At 34.2% G+C, this 21,356-nt stretch overlaps 1 protein-coding gene across 2 annotated transcripts in view; it reads right to left on the reverse strand.

The window, feature by feature from the left end:
* Positions 1–21,356, reverse strand: part of LOC144452651 (oxysterols receptor LXR-alpha-like) — a 38,164-nt gene that overhangs the window by 12,340 nt on the left and 4,468 nt on the right. The window contains exon 1 of one of the 2 annotated variants that reach the window (XM_078143789.1): positions 6,464–6,672. The exons of the other annotated variant lie outside the window; for it this stretch is intronic. Within the exon in view, the coding sequence (XP_077999915.1) occupies positions 6,464–6,551 (88 nt within the window). The 5' untranslated portion in view covers positions 6,552–6,672. Of the gene's footprint in view, positions 1–6,463; positions 6,673–21,356 lie in introns of those variants that run through there. 2 annotated transcript variants of the gene reach the window in all.

Below are 21,356 nucleotides of genomic sequence, written 5' to 3' on the forward strand. Positions count from 1 at the left end.
ATTGATTGATTGATTGATCGATCAATCGATCGATCGATGACTGATTGACAGGTGAATCCATCTTGTCTTATTGTCATTATTCTCAACTCATACTGATATGTGTACTACCTATCTGTAGCCTGGTCCCAGTATCACACTATGACAGAACTATTTCATGGTTTGATATGAACAGTTTTATGGCCTCTTTACTGTACAGGGGAACTTAAAATTTGTTTGTGAATGTAAGCTTTTACCTCTGAACTACCAAAATGCTGTGTGATATTAAATCCACTACATTCGCTTGGACTTTCTCTCTTCATACTAGCTTGTCAAGGGCTGTACTAGACTACAGGGTATTGAAAACTTCAATACAGCGACAATATTGTGTACTTTCCATTGTTGAAGTGATTCTACATGTGTGCCAATCTCAATTTCTTTTGTTCGACAACCAAAAATCAGTCATCAAAACATGATAAGTGATGTTTTTAATATTTGCCCACTACTTGCTATGATGGTATTATATTTCCATTATTTTGTTTACTTTGGTCTAGCAGGTGTTATTTTAATTTGTAAAACAACACTATCCATTGCCAACAGCTTGCCCTTTACTTTTCCCCAAAAAAATTCATTAAAAAGATTTGTGTTTCTGTTATTTTTAAAAACAACAGGAAGTTATTTTAAACTCTAGTCACACTGTTTCACCTCACTGATGAATTGATTTAAGAATTTGGATGTAGAATAATCACATTTCAGTTGCAGCTATTTTCCCGCCAAATTGTATGAACAAAATTCTATCATATAACAAACTTGTTTTCTTATATAACCATTCTTTTGGATCGGAATCGTACAAATCATCATTACGTATAATTTGTTTTCAAAATCTTACTGTATAGGTAGGTGAAACTTGTAAAAATCAACATGTAAACTTATGTAAAAGTTTTGGTGGGAAATATACATATTTACATGTACAGCCAAATTTTTGCAATGAACAAAATTTAAAAATTTTAACAATTTTTTCACTCGTATCCAGATGATTTTGGACTAGAATCATAAAAATGATCATTTAGAATAATTCTTTATCAAAATTTTAGTTCAAAAGAAACAAAATTCACCAAAAATTCCAAAAAATAAATGTGACTACATCTGTCTGAAGGGTTATGGTAGGAGAATGACATACAAACCCTCTGCATGTCACATACATATGAAATATATTGTGTATTTGTCACTTCCTGTGTATGTCTGAATCACCTAATCCAATTTTATTCTAACCATATAAATTACACACAAACTGTATATGTGAATATAAAACTATACATTTCCATTACTTAAGAAGCTAACAAAAACAGCAACTGTTTTTATTACACAATTTATTATTTCCTGTTTTAAGTTGGCAGTATATGCAGCACATTAATATCAAAGAGTATAAAGTTTAGTATGTATATGACAATGTTTTCATCTGGTAAATTACAAAGAACAATTTATGAAAGTATGAAAGGAAGGAACTGGCAATTTTAACATTGTAAACCTAAACAATTCACATATGTACGATAAGTTCAGTGTTTTTGTTCAGTTTTTGTATATAAAATTCATGTGAGTTCCTTAGTCACTTTACGGTATGATTCCCAACATTTAACATTTATTTATTTTTTATACCATCCTTTCTATTATAAAATATTCAAATGCACTAAACAGTAATGATTGAACATTCAGAATTGAAATAAAATGACATACAAACAGTTAAACTCGTAAGATATAAAAGTGTTTTTGTTATCATAGTAAGTAGATAAAATCTATGTGAGGTTTCTAGTCATTTTATCAGGGCTTCCTACCAGTATTTTGTTAACAGCAGTAAGTAAATATAATTTACCTGTGTTCCCCAGATATTTTACCAACGCCCTCCACCAAAACTACATCAAAGGGTATGAAAATTTACCTCTGTTACCAAGGTTACCAAATGTTAGCAAAAACACAAGATACATTTTTAAATATTTCAGAGAGAAACCGATAATGATAATTTTCCCTACCCAAGGAAGTAGATGACGTTCCAGGAAGCAACGTCCGAATGAGTTTATAGTTACCATATAATTGCACATCCAGCTAAGGAAGGGACAGTGTAGAGTTTCATACCTGGGTAGGAACTGCTTACAATTACATGTAGCAAAGCATGGAATCCATGCAGATGGGGGTTTGAATTTGTGATTTCCCCAACAGGGAAAAGGAAAGGGGAAAACAACATTCAAAATCACCTGGATTCTACGCTAACATGTACATGTAATTACACATACAAAATGTATTCTATGCACTACCACCATTCTCGATCTCTACAAGTTAACCACCATTGCATACACGTATGATAGCTTTTCCTGTAGGAAAGAACTGCTCAGTTACACATATTCTATACCCTACTACCTATACCTATTCCCTAAACACTAACCAACAGACAATCATCTAATATGACAGCTTTTCCTGTCTAAGACAATGGATAGAGTACTGCAGTAAAACCTGATGACGTCATCCCCACCCACAAGTAGTTCTGTGATCATTTTTAATACGAATATTACAATACATAAAAGTATAAAATTCAAACCGATCACATCATTACATCCACAAGTAGTCTGTGAACATTTTTTATACAAAAATTACAATGTATAAAGTAATTACGGGGAAAGTGATGAAATCATCTCCCACACACAAGTAGTCTACGATCATTTTTAATACGAATATTACAATACATAAAAGTATAAAATTGAAACCGATGACATCATCTCCCATCCACAAGTAGTCTATGGTCAGTTTTACATGCAAAGGATATAGTAATGTGAGATTTCAATCGTTTTTAAATATTATAACTAAACACAACTTACTATGAAGTAGGATTACAAAATACATAATGTGAAATTATCTTTTTAAAAAACAACTTATCCCTGATTAGTAGAATGATAGAACAGAAACTGCATGACGTGTGAATGCCAGTATGACATACTTATGATTATTTACAGGAGTGCTTATGGTGTTCTCTGCAACCGTACAGTGACGAGTGACAAGCAAATACTTCTCGGTTACCAACTCTGGCACTCTCATGTCATGGGGTTCTGATAATATAAGTATGTCTAACACAGCAACTTTCTGTACAAATGTTACTGTGTGTTCAGGTATATATAAAGAATAACTGTACATTCATTTGCATATCATTTGCATACAGGTGTGCAATAGTGTTTTTGATATCGCACTGCAGTGCAAATACCACTGGTATGGGTGCACATCAGTGCAAGTAATCACTGGTACATATGTAGTAACACTTGGAACACTTACATATTTATTTTCATGCATACATACACGAATGTTTTCGGTATCACACTGCAGCGCAAATACCATGAGTATGTGTGCATAACATTATTATGAGTATGTATACTGTTCCATGTAACTAAGAACTGGTACACATGGAATAACTTTCAAAATTCTTGTTTTGTGATTTGAAGATTTTAAATCATACACATGTATGATTACAAGATTAATCAATTGGTGAATCTAGACAGTATCACTGAGGGTTTAAATGATTGGTCAATACAGCCAGGCTCCTGTTTTTTGGCAGAAAATTCTCAGTCGATTGATATTTTTTTAAATTTTGCAAATTGCCATTGTTGTGTCATGACGAATATGCCAATAAAACTTACATCAGCCCTTCACAAGATTACATCAATGACTCTTCAGAGCTTTTCAGAGTAGCTTTCAAGTATTTTAAATTAGTACTTATCGTATTCTGACACGATTTATAAATACATTTAGGAAATTATCTACTTCTACTTTATTTTGTTTGCATACAGAAATTCCAGATGTTGGAGAGTACAAATTTGAATTCGAACAAATTCTACTCAAAGTTAGTAACATATTGTGATGTCTATAATTACATACAAAGTGGGCAATCTATACTGTCCTGTTCGACAGTATAACCTGGAATCTATACTGTCCTGTTCTACAGTATAGCCTGGAATCCATGCTGTCCTGTTCTACAGTATAGCCTGGAATCTATACTGTCCTGTTATACAGTATAGCCTGAAATCCATACTGTCCTGTTCTACAGTATAGCCTGGAATCCATGCTGTCCTGTTCTACAGTATAGCCTGGAATCTATACTGTCCTGTTATACAGTATAGCCTGAAATCCATACTGTCCTGTTATACAGTATAGCCTGGAATCCATGCTGTCCTGTTCTACAGTATAGCCTGGAATCCATACTGTCCTGTTCTACAGTATAGCCTGGAATCTATACTGTCCTGTTCTACAGTATAGCCTGGAATCTATGCTGTCCTGTTCTATACATTATATCTCCTGTCCCGATTCTATAGATTGAAAGCCCATAATTATTCAATACCAAACCACATACTATCTTTTTTTAACTTTGCTAACCTTAAATGTAAACAAATATAACCTGTACGTCAATAAAATTCAACTCAAATAGTTACACCCAGAAATACTTTGTGAACCTTGTCCCAAACACAGACAGTCGTCATTTCCCTTCTATGGTGTCATCAATTGTATGTGTCTGTCAGAAAGAATTTCCTGTTGAACCCTGACCTATTTTAAGTTAGTAATGAAATTTCTACTCACAGAGTCAAAATATCTCCAGAATTTTTGCCAAGGTCTCGTCAGCATCGTTAGGGGTGTACTACAATGGACTTATTTAAGTTACACTGAAACATTCTTAATTTTATTTCCATTTTTTTAAGTGTAAAATCGTTGTCAGAGGTTTTAATATTTAACAGCTCCTTCTTTCCTAGAAATTAGAATATATTTGTTTGTAGACAACGAAGTTTGCGTTAAATAAAAATATCAATGTTGGTTTTTTATATAGTGCTTTCCCACTCTGTGCTCTCAAAGTGCTTTACAGTTAGGAGAAAGAGGAATAACTAGATTATTGACTGTCCTTTTTGCTTCACATAAAATCAAAGTCAACACTTGTTCAAGTTTGTCTAGATTAAAAATTTAAATTGTTAAAATATTTAGAAGTCAACACTTGTTGCTGGAAACTGAAACCATGTAACATGTATGAACATATTGATTTCGTAGAAATATCAGATAAACCAATAAACAGGTTCAGAACTGGTAGGAACAGACACTTACTATGAAATGTATTATTTTTTGTTCAGTTCTGTTCTGTTCATTTTCATAGGCAGATAGACTGACAGACTCTTCAGGTTTTTAAATCACTGAGTCTTACTTCCTTTCATCGTTTACCCACAGGTGCTTGATTGCATTTCTTCACTTTGACATTCAGGGCATTGGGCAGATATTATCCGGTCAACTCCCAGTCACTGTCAACTCCCAGTCACTGTCAACTCCCAGTCACTGTCAACTCCTAGTCACGGTCAACTCCCAGTTACCCCAGTGACAGTCCTCGCAATGTTTGTTTTAATTAATTAACAGGAGCACCAACAGTGACAAATCCAATCTGTCAGTCTAATAGAAGGCTAGTGAGGTATAGAAATGGCCAAGCATCTAAAACCTCTTCATGGTTTTAAAAACTCTGATGAGATGAGATTAAGTAGTCATGGTAGTAAAATAATCTAGTTTACTTTAAGTGTTACAACTAGGGTGGTAAAAGACTGAAATCTGGTTAAATTTAACAATTAAGTTTCTCATCTATTTTTATGACGTTTTGTTGTGGTGGGAAGTCCATGGCTTATGAGGCAGACAGACAGACGGAAGGAAATGAATATAGTACACACTCTGCAGTGTATAAAATATAAGTTCAGAGGTAGTCCGATTTATAGTCAAGTGAACCGTTTCAGGTACAGTTTTTAATTGATTTCCATTGGTCAAACAGATAACAAACTTATAAATTTGTTTGTAGAATTTAGCCCAGTGGAAAGTTTCAGCAACAATTTTCTATTGATTTCCAACGAGCTAACAGACTGCCATTTGATATAGTTAGTAGATACAATGTTGAATGAATAGTCTATTTGCCTTTAGGGACTACTGCTTGTGTCAAGCTATGAAGGGACTGTATTATTTAGAAAGGAACCCTGGGGTAACATTAACAATTGTACTGTCCTTGACTAGCTTGGTGTCCAAGTTCTTACATGTGAAAATACAAAGACCCATTAACTTAAGCCAGATATTTAGGGTGTAATTACATAGTGTTACACAGAAACCAAGTCATTACAGGGTTAATGTCTGAAATACATTTGGTCCCAGACACCAATAAAAACACTATCATAAACATAACAAACTTTCACTAACATTCAATGAAATTTCATTAAAATAGTTTCTACACATTTGGGAAGAAATACTAGGGTAACGTTTATACAAAGTACTAGTTAAAGTAAGGACACTCTTGTGGTGTCAAATTCTTCTGGAAAAATGAAAGACCTAAAGAGTGATGAACTTGATACAGTCCCAGTCTACAAAATTCAGTATTGTAAACATAACATACCTTCACTAACTTTCATTGAAATTTTGGTAGAGAAAGAAACTATATTGTTACCTGGAAAGAAGTACCTGGGTGGTGGACCTGCTGGGGAGGGATAGGAAGGTGGTCGGTATACTGGATAGTAATATTCAAAGTCCAACATGATTGTCACTAATCCCTTGTTCTATGGAGCAAAATATCAGATTATATCGTCTCTGTGTCTGTCCACTTGTCTAAAATGCACTCCTGCTTCGGCTAAGTCCTGTACTGTACTGACTCATACAAGTATGCTAATCCCTATACAAATCTAACTATCCAATGACTAACATGTATTCAAATGAGACAGAGGTGAATGACCGGGTGGTCAATGGACTGAAAAGCCACTACTCATATAAACAAAAAACGATGACAGGAAGTGCTGAATGGGGGTGTTACAGAACATAGAGAGAGGAATGTGGGAAGTGTACAGACTGCCTAGTGACAGGTGATAAGGAAAGGCTAAGAAAGGCAAGACAACTTACACATTTCGCCGAACTGGACAGACGTCACTGAATTGATGTTCACAGGAAAGAAACCCTCTATCATTGTGAAAATGTCACAACCCTGTCTCTAACCTTTTAATAATGACTCCCTAGGTGACAAGTCTTTGTACTATTGATCAACAAGGCAAGGTCAGTTAGGGCAATTTATCACCTCCTTAGTTGAGGTTACATAAATATTTTGTCACTTTCCAACTTTTAAGTAGCCAGCAATCAATCTAGTTCAGTATTTTCTACGAAAATAATAGCACAGACACCAAACTAATTCTGATTGTGTAGCTGTACACTGTGAACTATTATATTTTTCTATATTTTGGTAATTTTCCACTGTATTAATGTATATATTAATAGGTAAATTATACAATATAAATTTGTAATTTTGACTTGACAAAACCATCTTATTCACATGAAAACATAGCTGCAATCATTGCAGTTTTGTTTTTATTTACAATACTTTTTTTATATTTTCTTTTGTGCGACTCAACATTTTCGTTTTACATTTTATTTTCTTATGGGGTTTGTTTCTAGCGGAGGACCGAGCGAAACCACTACATTACTGTAGCTAATGTAATGGAAACCTTACTACAAATACAGAACATGGTTATTATATGTAATTGTTAACCACAATCTTAACCATAAAGACCTTCAGTTATTTACATATATTCCTGAATATTCTAATTAGATAGACAGTTATGAAAACATAACTGAAAACACACATTCAAACAGAAGGTAGGTGATTTATTTTCTGGTCATGCTATGTCAAGACAACACATGTTAATAGTGTCTTTGTCTAAGGCAGTAAGCAAGTCAAATCTACCTGAGTTCCCCAGTCATTTTACTGGAGTTCCTACCTAAGTTTGGGCAAATGATATGGAATGTTTTAGTACTGAATTTCCCTCCTGTTACCTGGGTTCCCAGACATTAGCAAAAACAGTGTCTATGTCTTTGGGATTGTTGTGCCTAAAAGATTCACATCACCATCATTTTTTCACAATTCTTTTAAACTTAACCTGGCATACATATTATATTATTAGTTCAACTGGAATAGTCACATGATATACTGTTTTTATTACTGCTCACAATATGGCTCATGGTGACAAGGCACCTTATCACTCTTGTATTTTCCTTGGCAGAAGAAAGTAAAAATAGGATATATTGTATAACTATTTATCTACAAGCAATACTCACCAATTAATACTCTTTCTACTGGGGGTGGTGGAAGGGATGGTGTTGGGTAGGGGGGTATTTGTCTGTACACAAAAAACCACACGTTAAAAAAATAGTTCTACGTATATAAACATACATATCACATGATAGAACGCTCTGCATTGTATTTTTTCAATCAACTTTCAACAAAGATGTACACTAGTAGGAGATACATTTGTAAAAGCCTACACGTACATCTAGTACATTTTGTATTTTAAAGTGAATGTGGTTCTAGATGAGCAACAAATATACATTTTGTAGACCTCTTGGGTACTGTGTACTGACATTTACTGACATTAAAACATGACTCAACAATGTTTTTCACTATCTATCTACGCACGTATTCAAAATCTAATTACTACTACTAGAAGAAGGGAAATCATACTGGCCAAACAATATCATTACAAAATTGTATCTGATTATGCAATGAAATTATTAATAGAGTACACATGTTAAGCAGTTATGTATGCTAATTTATGTTAATTTTACATGTGTTAAGCAGTTATGTATGCTAATTTATGTTAATTTTACATGTGTTAAGCAATTATGTATGCTAATTTATGTTAATCTTATTTACATTTCCACATAAATGCATGATAAGCTAAGGGGAGACAAAGTCAAGATAATGGAATTTTCAATAGTGAAATGCCATTTAAAATACCTGAATGTTATTTATCTAAATCTTGGTTTATCTGTTTCAGTTCATCTTATTCTAGATGCTACATACATAGTCAAATCATCTTTTCGGCCCACTGTTCAAAGCCTAACAGAGTGTTAGTAATAACATTTCTACTCACAGAGTCAAAGAAATTCTTGGAAATGAATCCAAAACTTCAAAAGTTTTGCTAACACCTCGTTAGCATCCTCAAGGGTGTACTACAATGGGTCACTGTCACCCCTGACGATGTATACCTCTGATGATGCTGACGAGATGTCAGTGAAAATTTGTGATTCACTTCCAGGGGTGAACAAATCCACTGGTCCTGGGTCCGGGACTAGCAATTTTTTTGGGTGGACCACACAATTTTTACCTTGTCTGGTCTGTCGGACCATTACCTTACTGTTAATAACTATGTTAAAAAGTCATCTGAATATAAAGATTTATAGGTAAGATTTAATGTTTCACATTAGCGGGACCTGGGACCACTAATTCTTTCAGCAGGACCACTGGATTTTTTAAGGCACTGATCCGGGGACCACCAGTTCACAAAATGATTTGTTTACTCCTGACTTCCAAGAATTTGTTTGACTCTGTGAGTAGAAATTGTCATTACTAAGTATAAACAAAGAGTCCATGAACATTCATTCTTGCATAAGTTATTTTCAATGATGTTCTCATTATTCTATTTGACAAAAGATGTTGTTTCAAAGCTGAGAAAGAGTCAGTAATTCTAATAATGATAGTGTTAATAATGTTAGTTTTTATAAAGTGCTTTCAAAGACTGTTCAATCAAATATAATTATTACCCCTGGCATGGACCTAAACTGGCACAACAAACCTTTATACAACAATCTCATTGAACATTACTTTACAGGGCTCGAAATTAGCAGTAGTCCCATGTCCATAGACTAGACGTACCAATTCTTGTCTTGGGGCTACCGTAAATTGCAGCTGGTAGCCCACTCAGGCTACCACTGATTATAAGTGATGATTTAAAGGATGGAAGATTTACAGACTTTTTTTTCACAAGAAGAACTCTTTTTTCAGTTCAGGAATACATATATAGGACTATGGGACTATTGGTTACCATCCTGGAGCTACCAATTTATGGAGTTGGTAGCCCAATAGGACTACCAAAGAAAAAAGTTAATTTCAAGCCCTGCTTTAACGGTAAATATGCCTAAATATGTTCATCAGAGCAGTAAAACATAGTAATAATTACTTCAAATGTATATAATAAGCATTCACAAAAGAACACATGAGAGTAAACGTAACAGCCAACAAGAAATAGCGACATGTGTACTACATCGGATTTTAATCAGTCAGATGTATGTAACGAGCACTCACAAAAGAACAGACAGTAAACATAACAGCCAAAAAAGAAATCGTAACATGTACACTACATCGGATTTTAATCAGATTGTGATAACACTAGACTAGTCAACCTAAACATTCAAAGTCTAATTATTGGTGCATCACTAGAAATTGTGTGTGTCAAATTGGCTTAGAGTGCACACTGCTCTTATAATATATTTAAAGGTGGTGAAATTTTAAAAAATCTGAATATGTCATATTCATCAGGCCAGCTATGTGCAGAAGAGGCTTGTTACTAGAGACAACCATATTTAGTTGATGACATAGAAACTGATCTCTGACATATGGTGTAACAACAAAAGAGGCTTAAAAGTGATTACTTCAATCCTACTGTACGTTACAGTCACACACTTATATAGGTGATAAGTACAAATAGAAAAGGATGTATTCATGTCTCATAGTACAGTATCCAATAATCCCAGCCATTATTTAGCTTTATACAATACAAGACCATCAATTTTCTATAGAGAATCTTTTAATTATGGCATTAATCTTTATAGTTGTAATGTGGGTGTGACAGAGTTAAGGTTTTATGATAGAAACCAATGATTTGTTGTACATACATGTAGGTTGGTGTTCACCTTTTAATACCAAAGCCTGTCTTTAATATGACCACTTTCCTCTCTACATATAGTCAAACAGACAGATTTTAATATTACTATGCATGGTTTCAACCACTTAGTCTACATCATCCGCACCCAAAAATCAGCACCATGCATAATGAATCACAATTTCAACTTATGACTATACTGCTTATAGATAAAATAGACCTCTAATTGACATCTAAGTGTCTGATTATTAGTATTTGAACTGTTTTCAGTGAATATATTGTTGGTTGTCTGATCAAAAAATTAATTCCTCGATTACAGATTAGTGCAGGTTTAATATGTGTTATTACACTGTACAGTATCACTGAGATTTCAATCCACCATTACATGGTGCACCAAACTCTATGACTACATCTGGTTGTTATCATTGTGTTTTATATTGCCTGCATACATTGCATTAGACTGTAAGATACGTCGTGACGTTTCGCCCTCACCGGCCTCCTCTCAGTTGGCCGATGTTTGAGGGCGCCCCTCCACGGCGTACCTTACAGACTAACATTGCATCATACCAGACAAGACAGCGACTGGAATTTTATAGTATGTCTGAATTACAGAGTAGGTATTCTGTACTTGTATTTTATGTAACACACATACCATTTGACAAAATAATTTACCACTGAAACATGGTCTGTCGGACTCCATGATTGCACTTATTGGATCGTTGTGTCTTTGTCATATGCATTGAAATCTACATGTATATCATACAAAACAGTACAAGTTCTTGCATTCCATACTGTATATCTGAACTAAGTAATATCTGTGCTACTTTAGGTACATACATTTGTACTGTCACATTTTACTTGACACATAACATGTGACATCATAATTTACCGCTAAAGCATTAATAATAATATAATAATTTCTGTCCTGACCTGAATAATATTAGTACCACTCTACAAATGTAGGTATATAGTGTCACGTTTTACTTCAAGTTAACACACATCATTTGGTATAATAATAATTTACCACTGGATATTAGATCTCCAGCAGTTCATCAGCTTCCATAATCACAGCTTTGTTGAATGTTCTTGTTTGTTCACATTCAGTTGTTGCTGTTCCTACTTTTTAACATGATTATTTACAGTTTAAGGTACTGGTCCGACGGACCAGACAAGGTCAAATTTGTGTGGTCCGCCCAAAAAAATCACTGGTCCCAGACCTCGGACCAGTGGATTTGTTCAGCCCTGTACATGTAATGTTTTTTTGATAGTCTGCGGTATCCTGCTTTGCCAGACAACCAAGGATGTTGGTACTGGTATTTTAATTTATGTCTGCACTGAAAATGACCACTTTGTGGACCCCCTTGTATTTCCATTCTATGTAGTACACACCACCTGTTGACGTAATAATTCACCATTGAGTATTACATCTGCCATGGTCCATCACACACTCCATGATTGTGTTTTATTCAATGTTGATGTTGTATTTTTATTACATTTTAATATATTAACCTGTTTTTCCCAACTTAATGTACAAATACCTGTGGTTGAACATGTTTTTGTAGTGGTATACATGATAAAGCAAATCAAATTTATTTTTTGGTTCACACCCAAAAATCAGCATAAATAGCTTCAGATGTACCATGATTATCAATCAGGTTGAAGACATTTTTTTATGATCATTCTATTTTCAAAATAGCCTGCATGTAAAACCGGACAACACATATGTAAATGTAGACACCATTATTTTAAATACATGTACATTGAATTGTGCCATTTCCATTGAGGATTGTCCCATTTACTTACGTAGCTACTAACATTTAATATTCAATCCTACGTGTACTATTCAACACAGGAACTGGTCCATTCTTATATCTAACAACAGTTTAGTGAGAAACACAACACCCACACTACAAACATACACACATAAACACATAAATAGACAATGACTATGTATTGTGTAGACTGACTATGCTTGGCCTTTAGAATATTTTATAGGTCAGACATAGATGTCTATACGCCCTACAGGGTTTCTTGAAATCTAACCTTCTGTCTTTCAGTGGAATAAAGGTCTTATGACGTCTGAAGATTACAAGGAGACATGTCACACTCCTGTGAAAGTTCTAAAGAAAGTTTCTGATAAAACTTTTAAAGAAAACTTCTGATCAATATTCAGTAATTTTCTTTCACTTCCTACGGCAAACTAGAGTGTGCGAAATAACAACTTGTTTTTCTCAAAAATGTTTTGTTTTTTTAATTTCAAGGTGCATACTTGCTTTGGTGGTTACTTCTGTTTCATTTCGAAATATTCTTACAGATTATTCCAACTAAATTGTTGAAATCAAACATGATTAATGTAACATAAATTTTCTTCAGATTACATTACACATTATACCATGCAGGAGCCAAGTTGAACACAAATATGGAATACATGTATATTGTATATAGTCTGGTTGTTCTACATCACAACAATGCACGTTTACATGTACATGTATGTCATGACAACGCATGTCTATGTCACTTGTTCTGCTGTGTTCGAAATATCATATGAGTCAAACCATTCAAAATTGCCATTACTTTCTCTGATTTTTCTTTGATATTACTGGTGCTGGTATAATTACATGTATGTTATTCTCCAATATTTTTCTTCATTCAGCTGGAAAATACTCATGACCTAAGGGTGTTGTCACTACGAGTCGACAAAGGCCTCTTTATAGGTTATGAGTATTTTCCTTGGCTAAATGAAGAAAAATATTGGGGAATGACATCTAATTGTCAATGTTTTGGGTTTTAGGAACCCTTAGTCTTATCCCAATATCATGTGCTACAATCACTTTGATCATCTTCATCATACAGTCAAATGGATTTCTCTAGCACAGTATGTTGTTCTTACCACTAATTAAACAGCATTACCTTAATGCTATTGAAGCATTGATATAAATGTGATGACATTATCGCATCCTAATGTGACTTACTTTCAAACTGGAGGTTGATTTTGTAGTAAACTGAACAAAGTAACCAATTACAACAGCCTGTCAGTGTGTCATGGTCAAAAGTTAGCTGACATGCACTGTTCACCTCCTCCTCCCCCCCCCCCCCCCCCCACAGGAGATTTAGCTAGATTTTTGCTACAATTTGTCTGTTTGACTACACATGGAGAAAGAGATCATAGGAAATGAAAATGACTCAAGTATAGCAACCATACCAGGGCACCTTGGTAACATGAGATGGTCAACTGAATTCAGGACTTGAAATTTGTACAATAGTCCAGGAGACACAGGCCACTAAACATTGTATCTAGTTAGTACTTTTCATTTAGCCTGTTACTGTTTAGACCAATGGAAATCAATAGAAAATTATAGTTCAAACATTTCACGGTGCAATTTTACGAAGTGCTTAAAATTGATAATTACAATGTAGGATAGAAGTAAACCCCCCCCCCCCCCCCCCCCATCAGTCAACTTGACATTCTTGTAAACCTTGTCATACTAAGAAGTTACTCATTCAATACCCACCAGTGTGGTGTGGTTACATCAATCAGTCAAATTTATTTGTTATGATCATAATTTGACTAAATCTGGCTACCTAGACTAGTCAAACTTGAGCTTTGACCATGATATACAGTACCATTATGGCATACTTTTATAGTGAACACTTGTAAAATATCTTGGTCTTTTTTTACTTTAAATTCATCACATAGCTCTTAACAAATACAAATTTGTTTTTGTCTTTTACTTTTACTTCATCACAATAGCAAATATTTCTCTCCATTTTTTATTAAGACAATGTCAATGAAATAACACATTGAGTATAGTGTAATAGTGTAATAGTAATATATATGTTTATCTCAAAGCTCTGTTTGTTATTCATAATAACTATGTTATGAATGTCTACGTCAGTGAAATAGGATATATTTATAGTTCTACATCTGTACATGTATTAAAGTAAGAAAGGACAACATGAATACAGGGACTGTAAGTATTGCGATCACATGATTTGATGCATCAAAGAGTGGTTATACACATCATGTATAAGCAGACCAACGACCATTATGTCCTTTAACCCTTTCAGGACTAGAAACTTTTCCGCCAAAATTTTTGAACAAAAATTCTTGTTTCTCTGTAATTTTTGGAAAAAGATCAACTTTATTTTAGACCAAAATTCAAGAAATATTACTTCCCAATGAAGTAATATTCTTAAATTTTAGAAAATGTTCTTACAATCAAGTTTCTATTTATTCCAATGTCGTTTCTAGGAATGAAAGGGTTTTAACTTAGCTACCAGCTACATGTACATATTAATTTTTTTGGTAGCCCCATGACAAGAATTGGTAGTCTGTGGACATGGGACTACATGTACTGTTAATTTTGAGCCCTGCTTCATGACAAGAATTGGTAGTTTGTGGGCATGGGACTACTATTAATTTCAAGACCTGGTTGCTATAAATAAGACTTATAAGGATTTCATAACGTTAAGACACAGCTGTGTAAGTAGTCTAAAAGATCCAGTGGTTAGGCCACTTATGTAACCACTTGCTACTCAAGGGTTGAGCATATTACAGAAGTGGATAAGCGGAAACAGTGACAGTGATTAGATCTTTCAGGCTACTACTACTAGTCTAGTTCCTGACGACTGTATTCTGATTTTACACTTCATGATGTACGTCATCTTCAGACATTACCATCTAGTCAATCTTGTTATTCTCACACAAAAGTCTGTGCTCACCCCTACAGCGTTCATATAAACATGACGATGTTGTCGCGTCCCTACCTGATTTTAGTTTAATTAGACTGGAGTTGGACTTCTGTTGAACATTTGCATATCATATCAGTCCAGCAGTATGAATATTAATGAGCGATGACGACATCCTGTCAAGTTGTGATGGATTACTACTGACATACGCCCTTTGCGATTCGCTCACCATGGGGCTGAACCACAATTAATGCCTTGAGTAACGAGATTGAGTAGACAGTAATGGGTGAAGATAACATAGTATAAAATCGGAAAACAGTCGTCAGGAACTAGACTATCAGATTACTTGTAAATAAATCCTGATTCAACAATTTTGTAACTACATTGACTGTAACAGTAAGCTCTGTTCAATAGGGAACTTGCAATCCAGACAGAGCATGCTCAGATGCAAGGGACTATGGGATTATCTGTGGTTATCGTAATACCTAATCTGGAGCTACTGATAAAATTAACCTCCCACAATTGTCAGGGTGACTATGAATTGATTATTTGTGGTTACAAACAATGTATGAACAGTGTTTACAATGCTAATTGATTAGTTTTATTATCACATTTCCCATGATGCCACATTCAACATGGTTGACTAATTAACCAATATGAAGCACCCTAATCACAACCTATATTTACACTGATCTCCAAATTCAAACCACAGTCACTTGTGAGCTAAATTTCAATTCAAGGATGGTCGACCATGATATAAAATAACTTTAGGCATTTTCGAATATTCAAAATATACTATCACCGTTGTCTACTCTCAAAGGCAATATCATTTAAAATATTTTTGGTATATTTTGCATATTCGTAATTACCTAATAACACCAAAAGTTATTTTGTACCACAACCATCCTTGAATAGAATATTATTAAACTCACATGTGACTGGGTAAAAATCTAACAATTATCGTTACATTCAATTTGAAAACAGGGTTACACAATAAACTTGAGCACCAAAGCAGGTTGCAGACACTTATCACATTCTTTATTGATATGACTTGGCCGAACGTAGCTTGTATGCAAAAGGATCGATCATCAAATAAAATGATGCATTCCCACAAGAGCTGTACATATTCAAGTAATGTTCAACTGGTAAACTGGTAAACAACGCCCTCTATGCCAATAAATGGAAATGTTTTTCTCCTCAATGATTAGAACATTTTTGCTGCCAACAGTATACATTATATTATTCATCACATTGCATGAAGAAGTACACACATTTTGTTTACTGCTTTCGAGTTAATTTACAAAACTTTGTAAAATGCCCACAGCTCTACATGAACATGTCTGGTAACTTTTACTACCATAAAATGTATAACCCATACAGTACAGTCTGTAACACCTACAAACAGTATTGTGGTACCTAGCAGATTACATAAATGGCTAATAATATATAGACTATTGTATCTTGATGTATAGTTTGAATATAATCAATATCAATGCCCAGTCATAGCTTCATTGTCAAAACATCACAAGACTAGTTCTTATCGTCTTTCTCTTGAGCTGCCCTTTTTTATCTGATTTTTTACCAAGATAGGAAATTTTTTCCTTTTATATTTCAGCATTAACTTTTATGATCTAGTCGTTTACTGATATATTATTTTGCGTTTGTTTGTTTATTGATTTCCTTTATTTTTAATTTGTTCTAGATTTTTTAGACTCCAATTTTACCTGTTGTACTTTTATCTTTTACCATTCTTATTTCTATCTCCAGTCATTTTATTCATTTTAGGACCCCGATGATGACCACCTGTATAGTAGAAACACAGATTTTTTATTTTATTTTTTTTAATTCATTTTAGGACCCCGATGATGACCACCTGTATAGTAGAAACACAGATTTTTTATTTTATTTTTTTAAATTCATTTTAGGTCCCCGATGATGACCACCTGTTTAGTTGAAACACAGATTTTATATTTTATTTTTTTAAATTCATTTTAGGACCCCGATGATGACCACTGTACAGTCATCAAAACACTGATTTTTTATTTAAATTTTTTTTTATTGGAACTATCTTGTGTCATAACCAAACTAATAACAACATCAATAAACACTAAGTACATTTATGTACACAATTATTGTGTTATCTACAATACATGTATCACCCACTAACTAATGAAAAGTGAACAGGTTAAATATTAGAATGTATCGCTTTCAACTTTGCTATTTATACATGTACTATAGGCTTAACAGTAATCCAATCAATACATTTTGAATATGTCACCACATAATATAAAAAAGTAATTTAAAAAGTGGAAGTCACACATCACATTGTCTATGTTCAACTTGTTACTAAATTGCTTTCAGCTTTGCTTTTAATAGGATTTATCCAGTCAGAAATATGTTACCCTGTCACCACATAATATAAATGTAAAGAGGTGGAAGTCACATGTCACATTGTCCACATGTTCAACTGACAACACTTCACTGTTGAAATTGACAATAATTGACTCATTAGTTTGGATGGTGTTTGTGTTATCAGCTCACACTGCACTCCACTACATGTGATATAGCTACAATGTATCTACATCACTAAATTAGTGAGTAAATGAGATATAGTTATACTGTATTCAATTTATTAAAGACCTTGGCCTCTGCTGCAGACATAGCTAATTACACTTTCTAAATAAACATTAAAGTTGCCATGTGGATGAGAATTAGCTAATTATTTTGGATTTTTAATTTATATAACACCTTTAGGCTTTACTGTGTTTTTCTACATTGAAATATCTGCTTAGTTTCACATACAATTTCCTACAAGTTTGTTTGCGAACCCAAGTATACTGGGGAACCCATGTAGATTTTATCTGTTTATTGCTCTTATACGAAAAGCTGAAGACACACAATACACACTTCTAGAATTCGTTTTAATTAGCACTTGACCATATTGTGTTCAAAAGTACTACACAGTTATTTGCACCTCTGGTCTTTATCATTCTAATCCTCCCCAAGGACATTTTGGCCATCAAGAAACAGCAGCGTCCTTTTATATTTAGATGTGTATGTAGGCACAAACCAGTAATATGTAGAGTATTACTAATACTATTAGTCAAGTAAGTGCTACAATCATCTCCACCACATGGTGAAATGGGTTTCTCAGCACAGCATTCTGTTCTTACCACCAACAGTGGTAGTTTGAGCATTGATATACATGTGTTGTCGTTATCACATCCTCACATCACTTACTTTCAAGCTGGAGGTTGAGTTTATAGTAAACTGAATGAAAAGACCCATTACATCCTCCTGTCAGTATGTGATAGATTACAACTGACAGGCGCTATTCACCCTTTCCCCAGCAGTTTTAAAGCTTGTCAGTGTGTGTGATAGATTACTTGCTCTCTCTTTCTCTGTCTGTGTGTGAGCTGTCCTACTGTGTGTGTGTGTGTGTGTGTGTGTGTGTGTGTGTGTGTGTGTGTGTGTGTGTGTGTGTGCGCGCGCGCGTGCGCATATGCTTGTATGTGTCAGTATCATGAATTGCCTCTTACCTGGCATGAGGAAGGGAAAAACATGAAGGACTGTACATGCATGTGATGTATGTATCTGGATCATGATGACTGTACATGTCTAGGGCATCGACACTTTGATTACAGTTCCTGACTTGAAGGGAATGGGTAAGGACACCTACATGTACATGTACACATGTCACTTTTCTTCAATTATATTTTCATAGGTATTGTTTTTTATATATATTTATACACATACACACAAACATAAATAAATAAATAAATAAATACATATATAAATAACTAACTAACTAACTAACTAACTAACTAACTAACTAACTAACTAACTAACTAACTAACTAACTAACTAACTAACTAACTAACTAACTAACTAACTAACTAAATAAATAAATAAATAAATAAATAAATATAAACATATTTCCAATTTTACTCCTTTCTTTTCTGTTTTTGTTGAGAAAAATCAGGGAATAGAGTGATACTGACAAGAAAAGGAGAAAGGAAGAGAAAGGTTACACATACCAATTCCTGCATACATTAGTACTGAAGCAAAATTGCTTAGATATGTTCAAGGCTACTCAGATTTGAATAGAAGAATCAACAACAAATAGTTCAAATAAAATGAGTGGGTGGCATATGTTTAGATTTAGTTTACAATGTCACCAATTCTTATTTTCAACACAGCCAATCCAAATCCAAATCAGGCGTGTTCTATTGTGTTGCTACTGTTTATGTTGGAATGTAAGGACATTGTCCTCTAGGTCGTTCACATCTGAGTCACGTTTCACGTAAACAAACTCATCAATTTCAACTCCTACAGTATATTTCAGTATCTTTTGATGCAGTAGTAGGCTTTTACATGAAAATATACAATCATACCACTGGCACTGCAGCACAACTGATGGTAACGAATAGGAGGTAATAAGAAGGCTTAACATTTACAGCAAAAATCTAGGGCAATAAACTAGTAAACACAGTATCTAACGTATTAGACTACCAAATTTACAGAGTGGTAGTCTGTTAGATCAATGGATATTAATAGAAACATGGGAATGTCAGGGCTCAAAATTAGCAGTAAGGCACGTAATAGACTACATGTACTAAACAAATCTAGACTACCAAATTAACAGCAGTACAGAATGAGAGACTACTAAACATTGTATCTACACTACCAAATTAACAGTTTTTCTGGGAACATAGACTACTAAACATTGCACAGTTTACCGAATGTATAAAATGGTAGTCAGTCAGACCAATAAAAATCAATAGCAAATGTTAACTGAAGCTGTTCACTCAGCTACAAACTCAGAAGTTTAAATCAAACTTTTTGTTGCAGACTTGAAATGAGCAGTCGTACATGGTTGTTCATGTATATACCGATATGTACAACAGCGCCCTCTATGTCATAATAGCATTTGAATATTGCCAATGACAATTGATATCAACCTGATCATTAAATACTTTAACACACAGGTAGACACACACACACACACACACACACACATTACAAATGATATACATTATACCTATATACACAGACAGACAGACAGACAGACAGACAGACAGACAGACAGACAGACAGACAGACAGACAGACACAAAGATATGGACCTACACAAGTCATACAAAGATGCGCACATTAGATACACAAATACAATATACATAAAATGTATACTTGTACATACACATGTATCTTGTGTGTGTCCGTGTGTGTGTGTGTGTGTGTGTGTGTGTGTCTGTGTTTCTGTGTCTGTCTGTGTGTGTGTCTGTCTGTGGGTGTGTGTGTCTGTGTTTGTATCTACATGTATGTTTGTGTCTGTGTCTGTGTCTGTGTCACTGCATATATATGTATACCCCTGGCATACGTTATGTACATGTACAGTAGTAAAGCTAAAGTCAATTCTTAATTCTTAATTCTTACAAATATATTATAATAGCGATGCTCCCAAGGACTGGTAAGAGAGTCTAGCATGACCACTGTCTTGATGTATCATATAGTACATGTATGTCATTCAATATTATTAGTGATGTAGACTAAACGGTTCTGAAGAACTGAACATAATGTGGCAGGTGCAAGATATCAAGTAAACAGCTTCTTTGTCAATACTTCATAAATCACAGCATGAAAAGATTCACTTTGTTGAGTCACACAAAGATTTTGTAGCCAAACAACAAAGTTCAAAAAATTTTTCACCAAAATTTTGACATCAATGTGACACCAAAGATTATTTCTGTCATTATGTCTAAAATAAAGTTGAAAAAAACAAACAGAAAAGTTACAGAAAAGCAAAGAAATTTGTCAAGTAGTTTTGGCGGGAAAAGTGCTTGTGTTTAAGTCCTATTATTTACAAAGTAAACAATATGTCCTGATGTGTTTTATTGGAAGAAGTTTAATCCTCTTTCTACCTTGGAGAGAGGGAGGGGGGAGGGGGGGG

The sequence above is a fragment of the Glandiceps talaboti genome, chromosome 23 (genome assembly GCF_964340395.1).
Source record: "Glandiceps talaboti chromosome 23, keGlaTala1.1, whole genome shotgun sequence".
In the NCBI taxonomy this organism is placed as follows: domain Eukaryota; kingdom Metazoa; phylum Hemichordata; class Enteropneusta; family Spengelidae; genus Glandiceps; species Glandiceps talaboti.